Source organism: Ammodytes marinus (genome assembly GCF_949987685.1).
Source record: "Ammodytes marinus genome assembly, chromosome: 1".
NCBI classification, from domain to species: Eukaryota; Metazoa; Chordata; class Actinopteri; order Uranoscopiformes; family Ammodytidae; genus Ammodytes; species Ammodytes marinus.
The window spans coordinates 2338850-2360902 of NC_137230.1; the positions used below are offsets into that span (position 1 = coordinate 2338850).

At 42.8% G+C, this 22053-nt stretch overlaps 1 protein-coding gene across 1 annotated transcript in view; it reads left to right on the top strand.

The window, feature by feature from the left end:
• ccdc102a (coiled-coil domain containing 102A) overlaps positions 1-22053 on the top strand; it is a 101627-nt gene that overhangs the window by 20708 nt on the left and 58866 nt on the right. The window contains exons 2-3 of the mRNA XM_080032763.1: positions 16164-16600; positions 16843-17235. Coding sequence (XP_079888889.1) covers positions 16241-16600; positions 16843-17235 — 753 coding nt within the window. The 5' untranslated portion in view covers positions 16164-16240. The remainder of the gene's footprint in view (positions 1-16163; positions 16601-16842; positions 17236-22053) is intronic.

A 22053-nucleotide genomic window follows, 5' to 3' on the forward strand; every position in this document is an offset into this window, starting at 1 on the left:
AAGGGCCAATACATTCTAATCATTCAAATCTCTGCAGACGTGTATTTATTTTATGGGGACCATTACCGGACAGTTGGTGCGTCTGTTTCTCCTCTACCACTTATATTATGCCCGCACCCTCAGTTGGTTGCATTTCATAACAGCAACACACTTTTTTTAGTGGCGATGTTTGAGTCAGACCACTTTTTCTTCATCTATACATATAATTGTATATGCTGTTTTATAGCATTTGAGCGATAGTAGCCTACTGATGTAAACCTAAAATGCAAAATCCTCAGCTGGAGATCGTTTGTTGTCAACACCAACGCTGTTGACCGCAGCAATTGTTTCCTTCCTAACTGCTGCCTTCTGTTGTTCTTTGATGCCGCTTGTAATGCTCCGAAATGAAACTATTTTTTTCCTACTTTCGCTGTTATTCTGTCCATTTCTACTTCAGAGAAGTTCCTCTTCTGTGCCGTAATTCGCATATCCATGTCGTAAAACCTCTGGGCGAGGCCTCTAAACTGAGAAAATATAGGGGCGTGGTACGATCGTTTTCAGCCGCCGCATTTATCAATAATGGCCTGGCGTACACTGAGATTGGCGAGATACGACTGTTTGATAAATCCCACGCGATACCTGGCGTAGGGAGGTATTTGCGCCAGAATCTGCACCAGTTTCCACGCAAGTTTGATAAATGAGGGCCATTAGGTGCTATAAATGGGAAGAGGTTCAGTAATGTCCAACACAGAAGTAGGCCTACTGGTTATTATGAGCAATTGATAAGCAGGACCTAAGACTTTAATTTAAAATAATGTGATAAAAATTACAAAGTATCCTTATACAAAGGCCTATAGATACAAATAAAACAAAACTATTCATGAATTTCAAGGGTGTAGGTTGTGATTAAACCTTGGTTTGGGACACATTTTAATTTGGGGGTCTGGGGGTGTCCCCCCATACATTTTTGAGCATTCAACACTTCATTTCCTGCATTCTGGTGAATTTGTATGCACCAAATATATGTAAAGTAGGCTAATTGACAACATTTAGGTTCCTGGTGACAAAAATAGAATACAATACAATGCAGTAATATCATGCATTCTGTATTGCTTTCAAATATTTATTCTCCTGTATTGTTCAAATATTTGATTTAAACTGTAAGAAAAAAAGGTAATTATTCGTCTCTATCATTGAGAATGTAGTGGCTGGTGGTATTTTACTTGCCTGCAATCTTCTAATATTTAAAAATAATAAAGTGCAAAATGAGGGTATAATCCTCCTTCTGCTTCCTTAAAACTAGTTGTAGTGACTAAGTGTGCAGTGGAGAGAGAAATATAGGCCCTATACAGACAGATAGAGGGAGGAAGAGATAGCTTTATTTTATAATTTAGCTTTTTGATTTGTGAGAGTGATCATCGCTGACTTTAGGCAAGGCAAGTTTATTTATATAGCACAATTCAAACACAAGGCCACTCAAAGTGCTTTACAGGGGCAAGATTAAAATACATAAAACACATTAGAAGGCATTTAAAAGCGAATGAAAAGAAGTAAAACATTTAAATAAAATAAAAAGTACAGGTTAAAATGGAAACAGAAAAGTTTTCAGACTCGATTTAAAAGAACTGAGGGTTGCAGCAGACCTCAAGTTTTCTGGGAGTTTGTTCCAGATATTTGGTGCATAAAAACTAAAAGCTGCTTGTCCTCGTTTAGTCCTAACTCTTGGGACTGTAAGTAAACCTGTCCCAGACGACCTAAGGGCTCTGGACGGTTCATAACGTATCAGCAGATCAGTAATGTATTTTGGCGCTAAACCATTTAGTGCTTTATAAACCAACATCAGTATTTTGAAATCAATTATTTGAGTGACAGGAAGCTAGTGTAAAGACCTCAGAACTGGGGTAATGTGATCCACTTTTTTGGTCCTAGTGAGGACTCGAGCAGCAGCGTTCTGAATTAGCTGAAGCTGTCTGATAGATTTTTTTGGAAGGCCTGCAAGGACAAGGACACTGTTACAGTAGTCAAGTCTACTAAAGATAAATGCATTGACAAGTTTTTCTAAATCTTGCTGAGACATAAGTCCTTTAATTCTTGATATGTTTTTAAGGTGGTAGTATGCTGACTTACTAATTGATTTAATGTGTTTCTTGAAATTCAAGTCGGAGTCTATGACAACACCAAGATTTCTGGCTTGGTGTGTGGTTTCTAGCATAACAGATGTAAGCTGTGCGCTGACTTTTAATTGTTCATCTTTGGCACCAAAGACAATTACTTCAGTTTTGTCGTTGTTTAATTGAAGGAAATTTTGGCACATCCAATCATTGATTTGTTCAATGCACTTACTCAGTGCTTGTATCGGACTGTAGTCTCCTGGTGATATGGTTATGTAAATTTGTGTGTCGTCTGCATAATTATGGTAGCATAATTTGTTCTTATTCATAATCTGAGCTAGTGGGAGCATGTAGATGTTAAACAGAAGAGGCCCAAGAATGGAACCTTGGGGGACCCCGCATTCAATATGTGTCCGCTCAGATGTGAAATGCCTATTGACACATAGTAGTCTCTGTCCTTTAAGTAGGATTCAAACCAGTTTAGTACAGTTCCAGAGAGTCCAACCCAGTTTGATAGTCGATCTAGTAATATGCTGTGGTCAACTGTGTCAAAAGCGGCACTGAGATCCAGTAAAACTAAAACAGAACTTTTGCCACTGTCTGTGTTTAAGTGGATGTCATTGAAGACCTTACCCAGAGCAGTCTCAGTGCTGTGGTGTTGTCGAAATCCTGACTGGAAAACATCAAAGCAGTTGTTCATTGCTAAGTAGTTATTTAGCTGTTGATAAACAGCTTTTTCAATGATTTTGCTTAAAAATGGTAGGTTAGATATGGGCCTATAATTGTTCATGAGCGATGTATCTAGATTGTTCTTTTTTAGGAGTGGCTTGATGACTGCTGTTTTCAGGGCCTGTGGGAATACACCTGTCCGAAGGGACATGTTGACAATTTGTAGAACATCTGAGGCCATACAGCTAAAAACTGTTTTAAAGAAGCCTGTGGGAAGAATGTCAAGGCAACAGGAGGAGGAGTTCAGGTGTTGTATAATGTCCTCCAGGTTTTTGTGGTTTATCAGATAAAATTGTGTCATTGCATTTGGATTGATTTTAAGTGGGCATAGCGATGACACATATGTTGAACTTTGTATTGATGCAGTGACAGCTTGTCTAATTTTGTGAATTTTCTCAGTAAAGAAGGAGGCAAATTCATTGCAGGCCCTCGTGGAGAGATGTTCAGACGCTACTGACGCAGTCTTTCAGAAAATAAAGACTGCCTTGCACTTTTCATCTCTGAGTTAAAAGTGCAAAGTTTCTCTTTGAAGATGTCATAATGAACCTGGAGATTTGTTTTTCGCCACCTGCGTTCCGCTTTACGGCACTCTCTTTTTTCTATTCTGACCTGCGGGGCATTTCTCCAAGGAGATCTTTTCTTACCAGAGACAACCTTCATCTTAGTGGGCGCAATAGCATCTATAACACTTGTAATTTGGCTATTAAAGTTGTCTAAAAGCTCATTAACTGAGTTACAGGGGAGGGGTGGTATTAAAGAAAATGCTTGAATAAATGTTTCACTGGTATTTTCTGTAATATACCGTTTTTTGATTACTTTTGATTGATCAGTTGTGTGCACAGACATTTTACTCTCAAAAAATAAACAGGGATGGTCTGAGAGGGGACCTATATCTGCCACTGTTACGTCTGAAATGTTCATTCCTCTGGAAATGATAAGGTCCAGAGTGTGCCCTTTGTTATGAGTTGGTTTGTCAACATGCTGATTTAGTCCAAAGTTGTCAAGGACACAGCACAGTTCTTTCGCACATCTGTCCTCGGGTTTGTCGATATGAATATTTAAGTCTCCAACAATTAATACACAGTGAAACTCAATACAGATTACAGACAGCAGCTCAGAAAGGTCATCTAAAAAGCTTGTATTGTATTGTGGTGGCCGGTAGATATTGATGAAAATAGCTCTAAAGGCTGAATTTAACTGGAGAGCCACATACTCAAATGAATCAAAATTTCCATAATACATCTTTTTGCATTGTAGAGATTATTTAAACAAAATAGCAACCCCCCCTCCTTTTTTATGCACTCTGGATTCACTCACGAAAGTGTAGTTTGGGGGGGGCGGACTCTATCAGTACAGCTGAGCTGTTATCTTGGTCTAACCAAGTTTCAGTTAAAAACATAAAATTAAGATTGTGCCTAGTAATAAGATCATTAATTAAAAATGTTTTACCTGCCAAGGATCTGATGTTTAATAAAGCTAAATTTAGTGTGTTCGAAGCATTGTCAGCCCGATTTATTTCAGCAGATTGTGGCTGAAGAGGAATGCTTATCAGATTTGATAACGGTTTCCCGTTTCTTGAAATAAACCTTGAAAAACAGGGCCCCGGCTTATCCTGTGGGACGAAGGCGATAACTGTGTAGCCGCGGCCCGGCACATATCAACAAGTGCTGACAACATCAGTCTCCCAAGCCTGATGATGACGTCGCGGTGGGATCGGAGGGGGTTTGCGTGGAGGGGTGAAGAGCCGGGCGCTGTGGCTTAGATTGGCGAGTTGAGGGGGACGTTGACTGCTGGGGGTACATAAGATTTCCTTGAATCCCAGATCAGGAGAGGATGGAGAAAGGGTTGTTGTAGGAGAGATTGAATGAGCAAGAGGTGGGCTTGTTATGGGTGGGGCCCCCTCCTCTCTGCCCTGGTATCTCTCATGGTCTGAGCTGTCATCTGGGGCCGGCAGTTGTCCTTCGGCGCTGCTGCTACGCTGTGTTATCTTCTCCTCCTGGGCCTAGTCCTTGGCACGAACAGATGGGTGACGTAGGACGTAGATCACGTTGGATGTGAATAGTTCGACTCCATCCTTATTTAGACAAAGTCCATCTGTCTTAAAAAGCTGCCTGCGGTTCCAGAAAATGTTAAAATTGTCAATAAAATGCACTGAGTGGTCAGGGCACGCTATTGAAAGCCGTGTTCAGTGCTAACAGTCTAGTGAATCTCTCAAGTCCTCTTCTGATTGGTGGCAGAGGACCACTGATATACACCTCAGCATTCAGTGAGCTGACCGTGTTCAGGAGATCTTAAAGTCCTGTTTCAACATTTCAGACTCGTGCTTTACAACATCATTTGACCCGATGTGCAGAATGATTTTCTTTACAGTTGTGTGTGCTGCTGCAATTTCCAGGATTCTTTTTTCTAAGTCCGACACCATATCATTGGGAAAGCAGAGTACTTTGGTATCAACCCTACACATGCTTTTTATATCTCTAACAGAAAAGTCTCCAACAATCAGATTTTCAGGCTCTGTTGTTAGCTTGGTTAGCCCGGTTGTTAGCTCTCTCTGTGGCTCTTGGCTTTCAGGCCTTACCTTGTTGTGTGCAGGTGCTATGCTATCTTGGTCATCAGAGGGAAATTTTGGGACTTTCATCAGTGGAGTAAACCGGTTCGAAACTTGCACACTTGTTTGCTGTGGAAGTTTGTTGTTGTTACCTCTCCCCCTTGCAGTAATCCATTGCTGCGGCCTTCGAGGCGCGGGGGTTGAGGAGGCACCGTGCCTGGGTGATAACGCAGGCCAGCGATCCAGATCAGTCATCTCATGGTGCTCGGCCCTGCCCGTTATCCGTCCTCCCTTTTCCAATCTCTTTGGCCTTCCACCAAGACGATTCCAGGGAGGGTGTATCACTAAACTGGACACGGTCCTTTTGTTTCTTCATAGCCTTGTCGGTGCTAGTTAGCTGTGTGTTAGCTTGATCTTGTCCACTGTTTAAAGTCACTGGTAGAGTGGTGTCGTTCCCACATAGTCCATTCGCTTCAATGTTCACTTCTATTCGATTAATTTTTGTTTCCAGTGCTGTAATCCTCTGTAGGAGTATTTGATACTCCTTGTTTGATAAGGGAGGCATCTTGCTGCTAATTAGCTTTAGCTGAGCGCCTCGCTTCCAGTCACCACAGGCTTGTCCTGTTGTTAGGCCCCCCCTCACGTTCTATTGAGAAGGTCGTAAAAGTGTCCAAAAATGCCTGTAGTATCTATAAAAATAAAAATAAATTACAGTCCCTTTGATTTGTATGTATCCAGGACCTGCTGCTAAATTTATTAGCGAGGAAAAATAAGAATGTAAGCAAAAAGTGCAAGAGGAGGAGAGAGCAAGCAGAAAAGCGTCTGCACAGTAGGAAAGCAGGAAGCAACCTCCTTTAGACTGACTCCCGCTGTCTGCTCCGTGAGGCTCGAGCCCATCAGCTGAGCGAACAGCTGTCCGACACGGAGATGAAAAACGAAACTGAAACTTAACTATCCTGTCCTGCCTGGACTGGTGGAGCAGCCAAATATAAATGAATACTAAACTGTAACACAAGTAATGAGTTGTGGAATTTGCACCAGTAGCCTACAGTAGTCCACATTCTTCGCTCAGCCACTAACTGTTTCGTTAGTGAATGTTCCGCGATCTGTTTGTATGTCTCGAGCCTGGATACACAGAGCCCTGACGGAAAACTGACAGCGCGACTAAAGGGACTCTACTACAGTGAGCCACTCCCCTCCGTTAGTTTATGTTTTCCGCCGAGTAAGTTACATTCACCTCCGACGCATGGACAGCGTTTATGTTAGGCATTGCCCCGTTTCTAAAATGAGCTACGTACCAAAAAAAAAGAAAGAAAAAAAGTAGAATAATGAGGAGGAGGAGGATTTTAATAGCAGCGGCGGAGAAAATATAGCAGCCGTGGCGCGCCGCTGCTGTGTGAACATGGGGGAAACACTGATATTAATAGGGATATTTGACCTCAAGGCACACTTTACCAGAGTGACTGACAATGCTTGCTGGCTCGCTATTCAATATACATAATAGTTACTTTTCATTTTTTATCCATTGTGCTCAAAACGTTTTTGCCACTAGTTCACCCAAGCACACAGTCACATCTTCACAAATTGTTGTGAGCAATTTGGGGTTCATTGTGTTGCCCAAGGACACTAACATTTTGTCCACATGAGCCAGCCCAATAATGTTACGTTGGACACTCTTTGCTTTATGGTTTTTTAAGTTAATACTATGGAGACATGGTTTTAAGAGGCATTCATGATGAGATAATTAGCAGTGATCTACAGCTACATATCTCTGATCTTTTACTTTGGTGGTCTAATGAAGATAATTCTACTTGATGAGATGCTCACATAGCAGACTGTTTTACAAGCGTACAGATTTTTTTCCTGTGAAAAGCTGTGTTTTAAAAAAAAAATTGGGCTGGAAAGAGTGGGAAGATTATCCCGAGCTGCTTTGTAGTTTGGAAATCTCCCACTGGCTCTGTTTCAAGAGCTCTCTGTTCTGGAGAGGGTTTGATGTACCAGTTTGGAGCCAAAGCTCAAATGATTAAGCTTGCATTAGAACTGCAACATTGTACTTTCAGACATTTCTAATGTAATGTTACAGCTATAGCCTTTGCTCTTTATATCAAAAATAAATATTACTAAATGAATATATTTAGTTTAGTTTATTTCGATCAAACAGATTCATAACATTACATACACAAGTTAAAAAAATAAAAATAAAAAAACACAAAAGAATGAATACATTTAGGGATGAAACGCCACATTAGGCTCTTTTTACAGTTATACAGTAACACAGTTTACAAAAACCAATACTTCCTGGTGGAATACATTCCTAAATGACCTCAAACATATGTTTGCCATATCTGTTTTGGCAATTTAATGTAACTGATGGACATTATTCTTTAGCTAATTTTACTCATGTTCTGCTTGGCAGTTTATGATTAATGCAAATAAAGGCAACAGACCACGCTACAGACATTTATGGATCTGCAACAATTGTCACTATCCTAATCCTATGTGACATTATAAAATAAATGTAGGTGCCAGTCTAAAAAGAACAAAGCTAGCTGTGTGTAGAACACAGCATGTGGCTGTTTTGGTGTGGGCTTTTGCTTCAGGTCAATGTTAGAAAAGGAAAAATTATCCAGGAAGTCCAGCATGAGAAAGGGACTATTGTTGAGTTTGTTGCTTATCAGACTGCAAAACACTGCACAGTGCATATTGGTGCAGGACTTTAAAACATATCTTGGCAACACAGGGCTACCCTCTGAAACTCCATGGTTCAAAACATCAGTCTGAACTCCTCAAGTTCGACGTAGATTCTTCAAGTCGAGCCGTCTCGAATTTTCTTTTTTTTCAGTCAACATACATTCAATTTAAAACAGGATAAAAGCAAAACATTGACGTCATCACGCCAGGCCAGTAGGTGGCGATAATGTGTCACGTCTAACACGGTAGAAGAACATTGGGAACGTGCAATCAGCATCATCTTGAGGAAGAGGCAAACAGGAAACCATACTGGAAATGGCAAAAGCAAAAACCAAAGCGGATGCATATGGTTAATTCTCCTCTGCTAGGCGTAGTCATTAATAAAATGTTGTAAATCTAATATGTTGCCTCGTAAACAATAAGGCGGAACCCCCTGTTTAGTCCTAAAACATCAAAGGTACCTTTTTATTTCTTCATTTTCTACTTGTGCTTCTCACACAACAGAAACCAGGGCTCCAGACTGACTTTTTCATCTAGTGCTGCACGATGTGGAGAAGTTGTGTATTTTTCGATTATAGTGGCCAATATTGCGGTGCGATTACGACATAATGAATAAATGGTATTTGTTAAAACAACAATTAAGATATAATCGTTGACGATGAATATCGCACACCCCTACTCTGGAAGCAGTTTTTCAGGCCGGTAACCGGCTCTCTGGTGGTGGAAAACCAAAGAACTTGTTCCCGACTGGGCACCGGCTCCGATCCGGCCTCCATTGTGCGTCTGTGGAAAAGGGGTATTTGAGAACACACAGGCGACGAGGTGGAGACCAGTTTACGCTACAATGCAAGTCCATGATAAAAGAAAAGACTTCGCACAACTTTCTCCTGTGAAACATGCTATTTTTTTTTATTTAAACAAGATATTTTTATCATAAACACAAACTATATTACAACCAACCGTTCAAAGTAATCCGTAGCAAAGTCTTTCATGGTAACCCAACAATGTCTAACAATTTCTGTCAAGACAAAGCAGCAAGGTGCATGTAAAATGCATTACTCCACTCCCTTCCATTTCGGTTAACCACGTACAAATGCCTAAGTCACTCTGGCTGCATATGAGCAAAGTGGAGAGAGCCTCAGTCCACCGCCCAGATGACGATAAGATGGCTGAGAATGTTTAAATGTTGTACTGGAGAAAAGAGTTGTTTGGCTCTGTCACCAAAGTCATTGTGAATCATCTGCTGGGAACTGGGAATTTCTGTCCCAAATGTCACGGCAATCCATCTACTAGTTGAGATATTCCATTCTGGTCTCAAAACTACACAAAACCCTTGCACAGGCCTTGTCCTCACACTGTACATCACTGTCACCTTATTCCCAGCCAACTGTCCCTGTAGACCTGTGGCCTGCATTATAGAAAGAGATGCATTCATCTCTGCTTGTATCAACAACCCCTAACTGGGTGATAGGATGTCCTAGAGGAAGAGGGGCCGACCAGTAACCATGAGGTTGCTGGTTCGATCCCCAGCACCGGACAGGAGGGTGTTAGTAGTAAAACTAGTGGTGGCTGCTATTACATCTACGGTGCCCACTATCTCTATTGTGTCCTTGAGCAAGACACCTAACCCCAGACTGCTCCAGGGGCGCTGTACTATGGCTGACCCTGCGCTCTAAACCCCATCTGAAATGTGGTAACTTGATGCTGTCAGATGAATCTGCATGAAATGAACTTGGACGAGGAGCTTTTTATATTTCCCATGTTCGGACAATGTAGAGTTGCCAAGAAGACACATGCTTCTAGTAGTAAATCAGTGAAACCATGAAGACTGATTCATAAAACCGATTGTGACAAATGAATGGGGCCTTTATGTCACAGACCAGCGCGGCACTTATTTTCTTACATGCACACAGCCAACCTCTCTGACACACAGACGGGTCCAGAGCTGCTTCTCATTAAGAGGAAAGCACACAAAAGCTGACAATAACACACACATTGGTCATACACACAGTGAAATATGTGAGCGCACTGGGGGAAGTCCTTTGTAGCGTCATGCTGCATCTCTTTAGGTTCACATTCCTCCTAAATCAGTGCTGTGAACACACAACCATCTGTCACCTATGGCGTTTGTGTGTGTGTGTGTGTGTGTGTGTGTGTGTGTGTCTGTGTTCTGGCCATGACCCCTCTGCTTCGACCCTGACCTTTTGCTCAAACAACAAGATAAGCAGACATTAGTATTGACAAGTGAAATGTGTGGTGGTGATTGGGGGTAAGAATACTTATTCCCAGCACAGGGTCAAGTGTGTGGTCTGATGATGTGTATGAATGTTGAATGAATGAGAGTGGAAGTGGAACATTAGTGTAGAGTTTGGGCTGTATGGCATATAGTCGAGGGAGAGCAGATGTTTTGTCAAAGAGTTTATTGCCCCTGTAGGTTGACTGGCAGTGGCTTTATGGGCCTGTGATGACAGAGGGTGTGGTTCACACAGAGGTTGAGCCAGGAATGGAGAGAAAGAGGCAGACTGGGAGACAGCAGGACAGGGAATGAGGACAAGGACAGTGGGGGCGTACTAAAAAAAGAAGAAGACTTAGTTAGTTGAATGTTAGTTATCATCAATTAATCCTCAATCGTATAACTCTCCAGGTTGGAGATCAATGAATTCCTCTCTTAACTGGATGTGGTGCATTTTATTCCATTGACTGTAATGCCATAATAGAACATTTGAATATGAACTGCACTGGACGTAAACATAACCATGCTGCTCAGAAGAAACTATACTAGCAGAGTGCTACATTGTAGACAAGGGGAAGATTCAGTGCAAGTTAGAACTGGCCAACAATGAATGACTATGTGTTACACATTCCTACATGGATGTATATGAATCTATGTGTGCTCAATACTGGCAGCTACACACGTGCTACACACATATGCTCTCTCTCCACTCTCTTCCATTCATCTTTTGCTCCGTGTGTGTGTGTGTGTGTGTGTGTGTGTGTGTGTGTGTGTGTGTGTGTGTGTGTGTGTGTGTGTGTGTGTGTGTGTGTGTGTGTGTGTGTGTGTGTGTGTGTGTGTGTGTGTGTGTGTGTGTGTGTGTGTGTGTGTGTGTGTGTGTGTGTGTGTGTGTGTGTGTGTGTGTGTGTGTGTGTGTGTGTGTGTGTGTGTGTGTAGTCAATAGAAGCTCTCCATTACAATCTGCAGTGTTTATAAAGGCTCTTGCTCCTGTCTGGTTAAAAAATGACAACTGATATTCAATCAATAAATCAACATACATTTCTATAGCGCCTTGCAACAACCAGAATATGTCCAAGGTGCTTTACATCTAGGAAACAATGAAACATAACATACAGTTGAGCAGGTGGTGGTGCAGACATCCACTGAGAAATGTCAGCCTGACACACACTGGATTCATGCTGCCACCTAGATGGACTGAGTGAGTGGGGAAAAGACAGGATCCATTTAGTTGCTTTGTTTATATATGTACTATTAAGTAGGCTAGATAGATGGATGGATGGATGGATAGATAGATAGATAGATAGATAGATAGATAGATAGATAGATAGATAGATAGATAGATAGATAGATAGATAGATAGATAGATAGATAGATAGATAGATAGATAGATAGATAGATAGATAGATAGATAGATACTTTATTGATCCCGAAGAAAGTTCTGACATCCAGTTGCAGCAAACATATGTAATAACAAAAAACAAAGGACAACCCTAAAAGTAGTGTCATGTTCTTTATCACTCTGGTAGTGCTTCACTGTTCAAGAACTGCAAGTCTGCATACTGGGACCAAAACCTCTTGTATGCTCTGGAATATTCCACCTTTTAAATATTCATCATGTTGTTTTTTGTTGGAAGGCTGCATTGGCTAACAGAGAGGCAACATTGTCACTTCCCGCCCCCAGCTACTATACTGGTAAAGCTGCTTCATTTCCTTTTCTCTTTCTTCTGCTTCCCTGCGAGTTGTTCCCACTGCTCCAAATGATCTGTGGAGCTTCCTCTGCCTCTGGAGGGGAACAGGAAGGAGAGTGGAGCTTTTCTTGGCCCAGACAGATTGAGGCCGGACTTCACCACAAAGCAAACCTGGCCCAGACACTGGAGATCCCTCAGGGAGAAGGCGTTACACCACAAATGTGTTTCATTATGATACTATCTCTCTGAACATTACAGAGTGTATACTGGATAGCTTGCAAACAGTGAAAATTGGAACACCAGAAAATATTGAATAGAAAATATGTGAGTGAAAAGTATAAAACCGCATATTCTATACTCATTGGTGACGTGTGCGGGGGGTCGATGTGGGAGAAGGTGATAGCAATTGTCATGGAAGGGTTTCTTCTTTCCAAAAGCCTTAGTTCAGTCAGGAATACTTTAGTCAAAATAGAAGTTTATTTCAATCAGCAGAATACTTTGCAGTAATTATGTTTGGCAGTATGGTTCTGATCTGGGATCTCCACGCCCATACGTGGAAAGCTTTAAGGCAGAGAGAGCCATCCCTCTGTCCTCCATGAGCTACATGGAATTCCGAAAGGTGAGGAGATCTGCAGCAAGGACCCCCTAGGGTTCAGAACATAGCAAGCGTCAATGACAACAGAAATTACATTGATAGACAAATACAGTAAACAAGGGGGTGGTGGGGTGGAGGTGGGTAGCAAGAGCTTGCAGAGGAAGCAGCACCAGTAGGCAGGCTAGAGCAGCTTAAATAAGGCGCCACTTTGAGTGGATGGCCAATGGGATGCTGGGAGCGGAAGCTGGCTGTCAGCTGACGTGCAGAGTTTGACAGCCCATTTGTACGCTCAATTACTACACCAGGAGTTTCACGACGTTTTTCTTCTGTGAAATAAGATGTTAGTGGAAGGCAGCCCCTGCCCTGATTGGTTCTTGTAGTCATGGACGTCAACATGGATCAGCGAATAAGCTTGTGAGATATGGCTGGTCTCATGAAGCCAGATTGACGTCTACATGAACCAATCAGAAGCTGCCTTCCACTAAGGTCCAAACTTGGCTCCTGGTCGGCCCATGCATTTTGTGACCGGCTCCTCCCGACAGAGATTGGAGAAAGTCCAGACTGATCTGTGGGAGAGGAACGCATGTGAAGCTGGAGAGATCTGGCTGGTCTCACCAGGCTAGATTTGTTTTAGACCAGCACAACAGCCTGTAAAGTTTAAACTCAACATGTTAGCATAAGTTGCCTTCTTCCACTGCCAGAGCTGGTGATACATCTCTGTGGGTTCATCACTACGAGCAATTCCCTTTAATTTATTTTTAATTTGTATACATTACATATACAGTATAATTCCTATTTAAATATTGATTGATTGATTGATTGGCTGAAAGACGATTCTTAGCAGCCTTAATGCATGTTGTTACTCTAGCTTGTGTATGATCATCAGGTGTTGCTAAAGTTACTAACAGTTATTTTGATTATCGGAATTTAATCTTCAGATTATTTCTTTAAGCATTCGTAAAAATTAAATCACAATAAACCAAAAAAAAGTGTCCATAAATGCCACTGAAAAGTCCAAAGCCCAAATGTATTCCATGTACAATCATTTAAATGAGCGAGAAAGACTTTCTTGCCTAGTTCATTGTACACAGTTCACCTCCTGTTGTATCTGCACAATCTGAGTGTCTGTGTTTGATACGTTTCTCACTTTGAAGGGAGTGTTCAGTATTTTTTAAGTGGTTTAAGGCCCACTCACACTAGGGCCGCGGCCCCGTGCCCAAGCTCATTTGTATACTAAAGTCTAGAATGTTTGGCTAGTGTGACCACGCCATCCGTATTCCAGCACAGAACAGCCCCTTGGCCACGGCACACTTGGGAGAGGTGTGCCGTGGCCAAAGTACAGATGCTAATGAGATGACACGTGCACACGCACGGATACGCAACCTGAGCTGGATGACGTAGTCCATGCGCGACCCTTCTTCCCCACAACAATTGTAAACAATGTCGGCAAGAGTTTTACGAGTGGGTTCCGGTGCGATTGCGAAGTGGAGAGTTTGCTAGAAAATTGGGCCGGCGACAGTATTCAGTCGCAGCTGGATAAGACCCACAAAAATTTGGAGGTGTTTGGGGTAATCTGCGACTACTGTTGTTCTCCATTGTTGTTCTACTATTTCCGGTAGCGAGTACGCTTGGTGATGACGTATGTATCGTATTACGACGTGATGACGAATGTATGATAGAGCAATCGTGCCTGGGCTGCGGCCTTTGGGAGCAGTGTGACCACGGGCCAGCGGGGGAGTGGGGAGGGGGGAATCTTCCTGCAGCACGGAACAGGCAAACTTGCCTTGTCTCTGACCTTATGGAGATGGTAGGAGATGTAGCAAAAGTCAGCATTGTAATGCTGCAGAGGGGGCCAGCCCAAAAAGTGTTTCCCCTTGTACAGTGCTGCTTGAAAGTATGTGAACCTCTTGTGCCTTTTGGAATTGCATTTATTTGAACCATTATTAATTCATTTTTATCAATGCCAGTATTTTTTATGAAATAACGGATGTGTGTTATAAATTCCAATTTCAATGTTGGACTAATCTGTCCACATCAAAGATTTCCAGAATACTTCAGGTCTCTCCAGGTGCTCTCTGGCAAAGTTGTGACAAGCAGTTTTGTTCTTTTTTTCAGAGCCGAGGTACTAACTTATTGTTATCCACCATACTTTATCTTATTCTTCCTTCCCTTTTTTCTAGCTCTATCTCCTCCCACACTGTTGCACTTAGAAACGCAAACATTTCACAGAACGTCCGTCCCCACTCCATGGGGTGTGCTATTATTCAGTTTTTTTGATTTTCCACAAGCGGGAGCTGTTATTAAGCCCCGAGTGAAAAAAGTTTGAGAGGCCACGCCCCTCACACTGTAAGTCCCATTGACTTGAAATTTCTCACACAGATACACTTGAGGGTGCTCACAATCATCACCAAATTGTGTACACGGCCTTAGGGGACCGGCATACACATGTGTAAAAAGTTATAGCGAGATAGCTCGAGAAACATCGTTGACCAAAACGTCTTCGCATGAGTGGGCCTTTGCTGCTGATTCGCCACGACTGCAACCTTCAATTGGCCAAAACTTGAGTTTGGAAAGCACGCAGCGGCGGTTCGTAGAAGTGTTCGAGCCTGGCCGACGGGTGGGGCGCCGCCGATGCGAAGGAAGTCCACTTCACTCTTAGAGCTCTCCGTTTGTAGATGATTTGCCTTATGGTGGACCAATGGAGCTCAAACATTTTTGAGATGAAATTATAGCTCACTATGCATAAGTACCCCATACAACCCCACTTCAAAAAAAGTTATCCCTTGAACATTCATTCCTGTGTGTGTTTCTGTTTGTGTTCTCATGGTCATTTGGTTGTTGTTGTACTGTGAGCTGTTCCTCATTTAGCAGCTCAAGTCATTTCCCCATGTCCAGCCTCCTTCTACATCTGTAAGCTTTGGAACACAGACGAGGGGCCTCCCCAAAGGCAGCGCGCCGGCTCTGCCATTGATTTCCTTCACTGTGTTTGTGTTCTAAAGTTAAATTCTTACTTCTTTTGATCATTCTTGAATTGTTTAATCCTAAAATAGGTCAAATTAATTTTCTAGTCACATGTGGTCGACAGATTCTCCTCATAGATGACTTTTTATTTTTAAACCTTTAATTATATAGTGACTCTCATTCAGACACAGGGTTTCATTCTCAAGAGAGACTTGTTTGGGACAATATAATACAACAGCAATCAGTAACAGACAGACAGACAGACAGACAGACAGACAGACAGACAGACAGACAGACAGACAGACAGACAGACAGACAGACAGACAGACAGACAGACAGACAGACAGACAGACAGACAGACTGTCCAGTAGTTCTTTCATACAATGTTTCAATGAAGTGCCAAGTACAGGAATACTTATAATACATAAAACAAGAACAAGTTTCAAAAGATGCTTTTTCCATCGCCCTTGACAATAATGTTAATGAGGGAACTCCTTCGTTTAGCTTTAATAATGATAATAATAGCTTTGTTTTATATAGCGCCTATCAAGAAACCCAAGTACGCTTTACAAAAGTAAAGGATGATGAAAAGAAATTAGTAACACAAGCTTTGTCTTTCTGTCTGCAGTCTGATCAGCGCCTGGGGAGATGATGCTCTCCTGATCTTCCCCAGCCCCTTCATCCACACACACTGCCTCCTCCATCATGAACCACACCCCCAGCCCCCACCACCTCTCTGAAGGGGGGGGGAAGTCTCCTGGAGGGGGCCTGCTGTGCAGCCTGGCTCTGAGCTCAGACCGGGGGATCCGCTCCCCTGACAGCCTGACCCACACGCCCAGCCCCAGTGGAGGCACGCCCAGCTCCAGCCCGCCCCTGCTGCTGTCCCCCGGCCTAGGGTGCATGGGCCTGGGCCTGATGGGGGACGCAGGGGGCGCTGACTGGGAGAGCAGGGAGGAGCTGAGGCTCAGGGAGCTGGAGGAGGCCCGGGCCAGAGCAGCTCAGATGGAGAAGACCATGAGGTGGTGGTCAGACTGCACTGCCAACTGGAGAGAGAAGTGGAGCAAGGTGGGCTGCTGCTGCTTACTGAACGTGTAAACTGAAATGTTCTAAATCACTAGATAGGTGCATCTCAAACAATTAGAATTTCCAATATATCCCAATATGCATCGTATCGCAATGGTGATATATTATCATATCGTGACACATGTATCGTATCGTAAAGTCCTTGCTAATACCCTATAGCCCTATACAAATGTATTTACATCTATATATACTGTATATATATGACGTCTTTAAACTTGTCCTAGGTCCGTTCAGAGCGTAACCGTGCCCGTGACGAGGTGCGTCAGCTGAGGCAGCGGCTGGACACCCTGACCAAGGAGCTGAGCAGTGTGCGCCGGGAGAGGCAGGAGCTGGCCTCTGAGAACGAGACACTACGTCTGCAGTGTGAACACACTGGTCCTCCTCCATCCTCCTCCTCTCCTGCTCACCCCTCCTCCTCCTCTCCTGCTCACCCCTCCACCTCCTCCTCTCCATCCATCCTTCAATCATCCCCCTCTCCATCCATCCCTCAATCATCCCCCTCTCCATCCATCCCTCCATCCTCCCCCTCTCAGCCCCACACAGACACACCGCGGTCCCCAGAACCAGAGCCAGTGCGCGACTTGGACTTGGACAGACAACAGATGGGTCAAGAAAAGGTGAGTCTCTGTAGTGAACATTTAGAGGGAAGAGTTTCTTTCTACAAAGAAAAAGATAGAGAAAACGCAGTAAAGTGACATCAATCCACGGACAGCCTAGGTGAAGGTAATGGTATTGATTCAGCCATAGTATTGCCTGTGTATGTATCCTGTGGTCTTTAGCCTGACTTGTGCTGTGATGGAATGGCATCTGTTGCTCCACCCCAGGGCCGCCGCTCCCTATACGCAGGGTACGCAGAGCGCGTAGGACACCAAGTATCTGGGGGGCCCCACCCCCAAACATTTTTTTTATAGGTCTGTATATATTTTTTTTTATTGCAAAGGAAAAAGAGATGATCCGGGGGCCCCCAAAAATTGAGGTTTCTTAAACAATTTCATTACATTCCAAAAATATATATAAATTAATTATGAACAGGCCCATCGTTGTTTTTTCTTAATTGTGTAACCTATCACTCAATTTGGGCAAATTATATTTCCCCCAATTATAGCCCACCCAGCTTTATCAAGCTGTTTTTGAATGGCGATTCATAATGGCAAACGGGGCCGGCAGCAGCCATGGGGCAAGGGTGGGCCTGCCCACCCAATCAAAAGTGAGCCAATTAAAATATGTCTATTTACTATATCAGGACCATTCTTAGCTTCTGATTAGGTGGGCACGGCGACAGCCCACCTCCAAATTCACCCATCACCAGTTTTTCTGTGGTCAACGTCCAAAGAGCGCAGTCTCTCCTTTGCAAAGGCAGTTAGTAGGATACTCTGCAACTTTTTTCACACGTTAAGCTGTTCTTTCTGTTAGTAAATGCTGTTCGCAAAAACTCATCACTACACACTGAGGGATTTCCTTCAAATTTTGCACAAATGCCCACTCTGATTCAAGGAGGAACTTATTGGATGTTGGAGGTCAGACGTCAAAGTCACTATGATGTCATTCATTATGAACTCAATATCTCATGAACGCTTTGAGGGATTTTCCCTTAAATCTGGCAGAACAACTCACACTTTGACTGGAGGTGAAACTGATTACATTTTGGAGGTCAAAGTCACAATATTTGAAGAATGTATTGAGGGAGTTTGGTCAAATTTGGCACAAACTTACACCTGGATGCAAGGGTGAACTAATTACATTTTGGAGGTCAAAGTTCAGAGGTTACCTCAACCTCACACATTGTGAGGTCACAGTGGCCTTGTAGGCTTCCATAGTTTCTTAGGAGCTTTACCTTATTGCCTACCACCACTGGACTTTCACCGCTCTGCAATTATACGCATATAGAGGCAGAGGCATATAGCTGCCAGGCGGTAGTTCTAGTAATTCTTTATTTCTGAAAGGATAAACATAATTTCTCATTGTCGATATTGAGAATTTTATCTTCACAACCAACCCAACCTTTTGCTGATTTACAAAAGGAATAAGGATGTGAAAGAGCTGAGTTCATTTTCTACTATTAAAGTTGATGAATGAACTACTGTAGATGGGAGATGGTTCCTGTTAATCAACTATTTGGATCACGTGATTCAATAAATAGTTAAAGTCCTTGATCACCAAGAACTACCAAACACATGGTGGTTCCAACTCACTTACATGAGAAGATTTGCTTCGTATTATACATCTCTGTATTATTAATATCCAGAAAGGGCATTTCTTCTGAAATTTTCTAAGGAAAGGGATTCATCCACAAATTACCATCAGAATTAAAAATGTGCTGCTCTAGATCTGGAGAGCAGGTTTGTATGATTAATAAGCTAATGCTAATTTGCAATGTGTTTGTGTTCTTAGCTGCTGACTTGCTTTTTGTAGTTGAATCAAAATGTTTCTGTCTTTGTACGAGGGAGGAGGCTTGTTTGATCTGTGGGGAAACATTCAGGGTATGGAATAAATTGGAGAGAGAGTCACTGTGTTATGAGAGTGCTGCTGACCTGAATGTAGGTCAGCCTGTGTCTCCACCCCTGTTGGATGGCTCACCTTCACTGTGTGCGTAGGGGAATTGTCCTATATATGAGACGCACACACAAACACACACACACACACACACACACACACACACACACACACACACACACACACACACACACACACACACACACACTTTGGGAGTCCGGCTCTAGGTTCTGCTGTTAGTGAGCACGTGGTGACTGGGTTTTAGGCCATGGTGATACCAGGTAAACCAGAGTAACATAACAAGTTATCCTGTCTGTCACTCACTCACTCACTCACTCACTCACTCACTCACTCACTCACTCACTCACTCACTCACTCACTCACTCACTCACTCACTCACTCACTCACTCACTCACTCACTCACTCACTCACTCACTCACTCACAATTGAGTTCAATATATACAGTATACAGTGGAGGAAATAAGTATATGATCCCTCACCGATTTTGCATGTTTGCCCACTTACAAAGAAATGAGCGGTCTATCATTTTAAAGCTAGGTTTATTTTAACAGTGATAGACAGAATATCAAAAAGAAAATCCAGAAAATCACATAAAAAATATACGGGAGAACGGGGTAATCTGAGCCACTTTTTACATTTGCTCCCCTCTAAACGAGCTGAAAGGATGTATCACTGAAATTTACACATTTCCCATTAATTCAGGATGTTTCCTAGAAATGGGCATTAGCAGAATTTGTTCAAGACAAAGGGCAGTGAAAATATGATTGTTTAAAAAACAGTTGTCATGTGGCTCACTTTACCCCAGCTGTGGGGTAAACTGAGACAGACCAGAAAAATCAAGGGGGTAAAGTGAACCACTTACTTTTTCCACTCTGAAACTACCATAACAACACATATTGTAGTAAGTAAGTAAAATGTATTTATAAAAGCACACTTATAACAGTTTGCACTGACCAAAGTGCTGTACATAGTGCATTCAGTAGGCCAACATGAAGGCAAAATAACAACAACAATAGAAAACATAAAGATAAAAATATAAAGGACATATAACCCAGACATCCACACACACACACACACATAGACAGTAGTGCAGAGGCACACAAACATAGACAGTAGTGCAGAGGTCAGATAGCTAATGGGGAGGGAAAGCCAGGTTGTACAGATGGGTTTTGAGCCTTGATTTAAAGGCATAAATGGAGGGGGCATCACGTATGTCAGGTGGCAGTTGGTTCCACAAGCGTGGAGCTGCTACTGCGAAGGCCCGGTCAACTTTTTGTTTCAGTCTGGATCGGGGGATGTGGAGAAGACCCTTATTTGAGGATCTTAGGGACCTAGGGGCTGAGTGGGGGTGTACAAGGTCTGCTATATAAGATGGGGCCTGACCATTGAGGGCTTTGAATACCATGAGAACTCTCTTAAAAATTATCCTTTGTTGTACTGGTAGCCAGTGAAGGGAAGCAAGAACGGGTGTGATGTGTTCCCACTTTTTTGACCCAGTCAACAGTCTTGCTGCTGCATTCTGAACTATTTGTAGGCGTGATATGAGGGACTGAGGGAGACCAAGGTAGAGGGAGTTACAGTAATCCAGCCGTGATGTTATGAAAGCATGGATAACTATTTCAAGGTTGTGATATGATAGGGAGTGCTTTATTTTAAAGATGGTTCTGAGCTGGTAGAAGCTGTTCTTCACTACGGATGAGATTTGCTTTTTAAAGCGTAGCTCAGAATCAAAAATGACGCCCAGATTTCTAGCGGATGGTTTAATGAATGAGGTTAGACTACCTAGGTCAGTGAAGATGGGTTTTTTGAATTTGGAGGGGCTAAAGATGATGACTTCTGTTTTGCTATTGTTAAGCTGGAGGAAATGATCCCCCATCCAGTCATTTATCTCCTTGAGACACTCTTGGAGCGTCTGAAGGCAGTCCCCGGATCTCAGAGGGAGATATAATTGTGAGTCGTCGGCGTAAAAGTGGAAAGACAGGTTATATTTTCTGATTATATTCCCCTGTGGGAGCATATATAATTGGACCCAGGATGGACCCTTGGGGGACCCCACAAGACAGCGGGGCAGAGGAGGAGGAGTGCTGACCTATGGACACTGAAAAGGATCTATGGGAGAGGTAGGAGGAGAACCACTGCAGAGCTGAGCCCCTTATACCAACCCACTGATGGAGACGGGCTAGAAGAGTGGGGTGGTCGACTGTATCGAAGGCAGCACTGAGGTCTAATAAGACTAAGATGGCGTTCTCGCCTGTGTTTAGTGTGAGGAGTAAGTCATTAGACACTTTTAGCAGAGCCGTTTCAGTGCTGTGGCGTGCCTTCAAGCCAGACTGAAAGGGCTCCAAGACATTGGCAAATACTTGAGAAAGGACTGCTTTTTCAAGAATTTGAGATGAATGGTAGTTTCGATATTGGACGGTAGTTATTTGGGCAATTAACATCCAGGTTATGTTTTTTAAGCAACAGCTGGACAACCGCGTGCTTGAAACATGAGGGAACAGTGGCAGAGACAAGGCAAGTGTTTATAATGATCAGAATGCTCGGACCGATGGTTTCAAAGGCGACTTTGATTATCTGAGAGGGCATAGCATCATTGGGGGATGTAGAAGGTTTCATGTGCTTAATAATATCTCTCAGATCATCAAGGGTCACTGGTGAAAATTGCTCAAATATAGCTGTAGCAGCTGGGGGACACGGTAAAGTGCTGGAAGCAGAGGGGTTAAAAGACAGTTTTATGTCTTCTATAACAGTTAGAATCCTGAAAGCTAGCCACACATTCCAGAACTAATATCGGACTAGTAAAATAATGATGGGGTTTGGTCAATTAAGCAAAGCAAATTTTCTAAACACTTGAAAGTAACTTTGAACAACATCAAATACAACATATCATAATTCAAAAGGTTTTAATAAGATTCAAATGA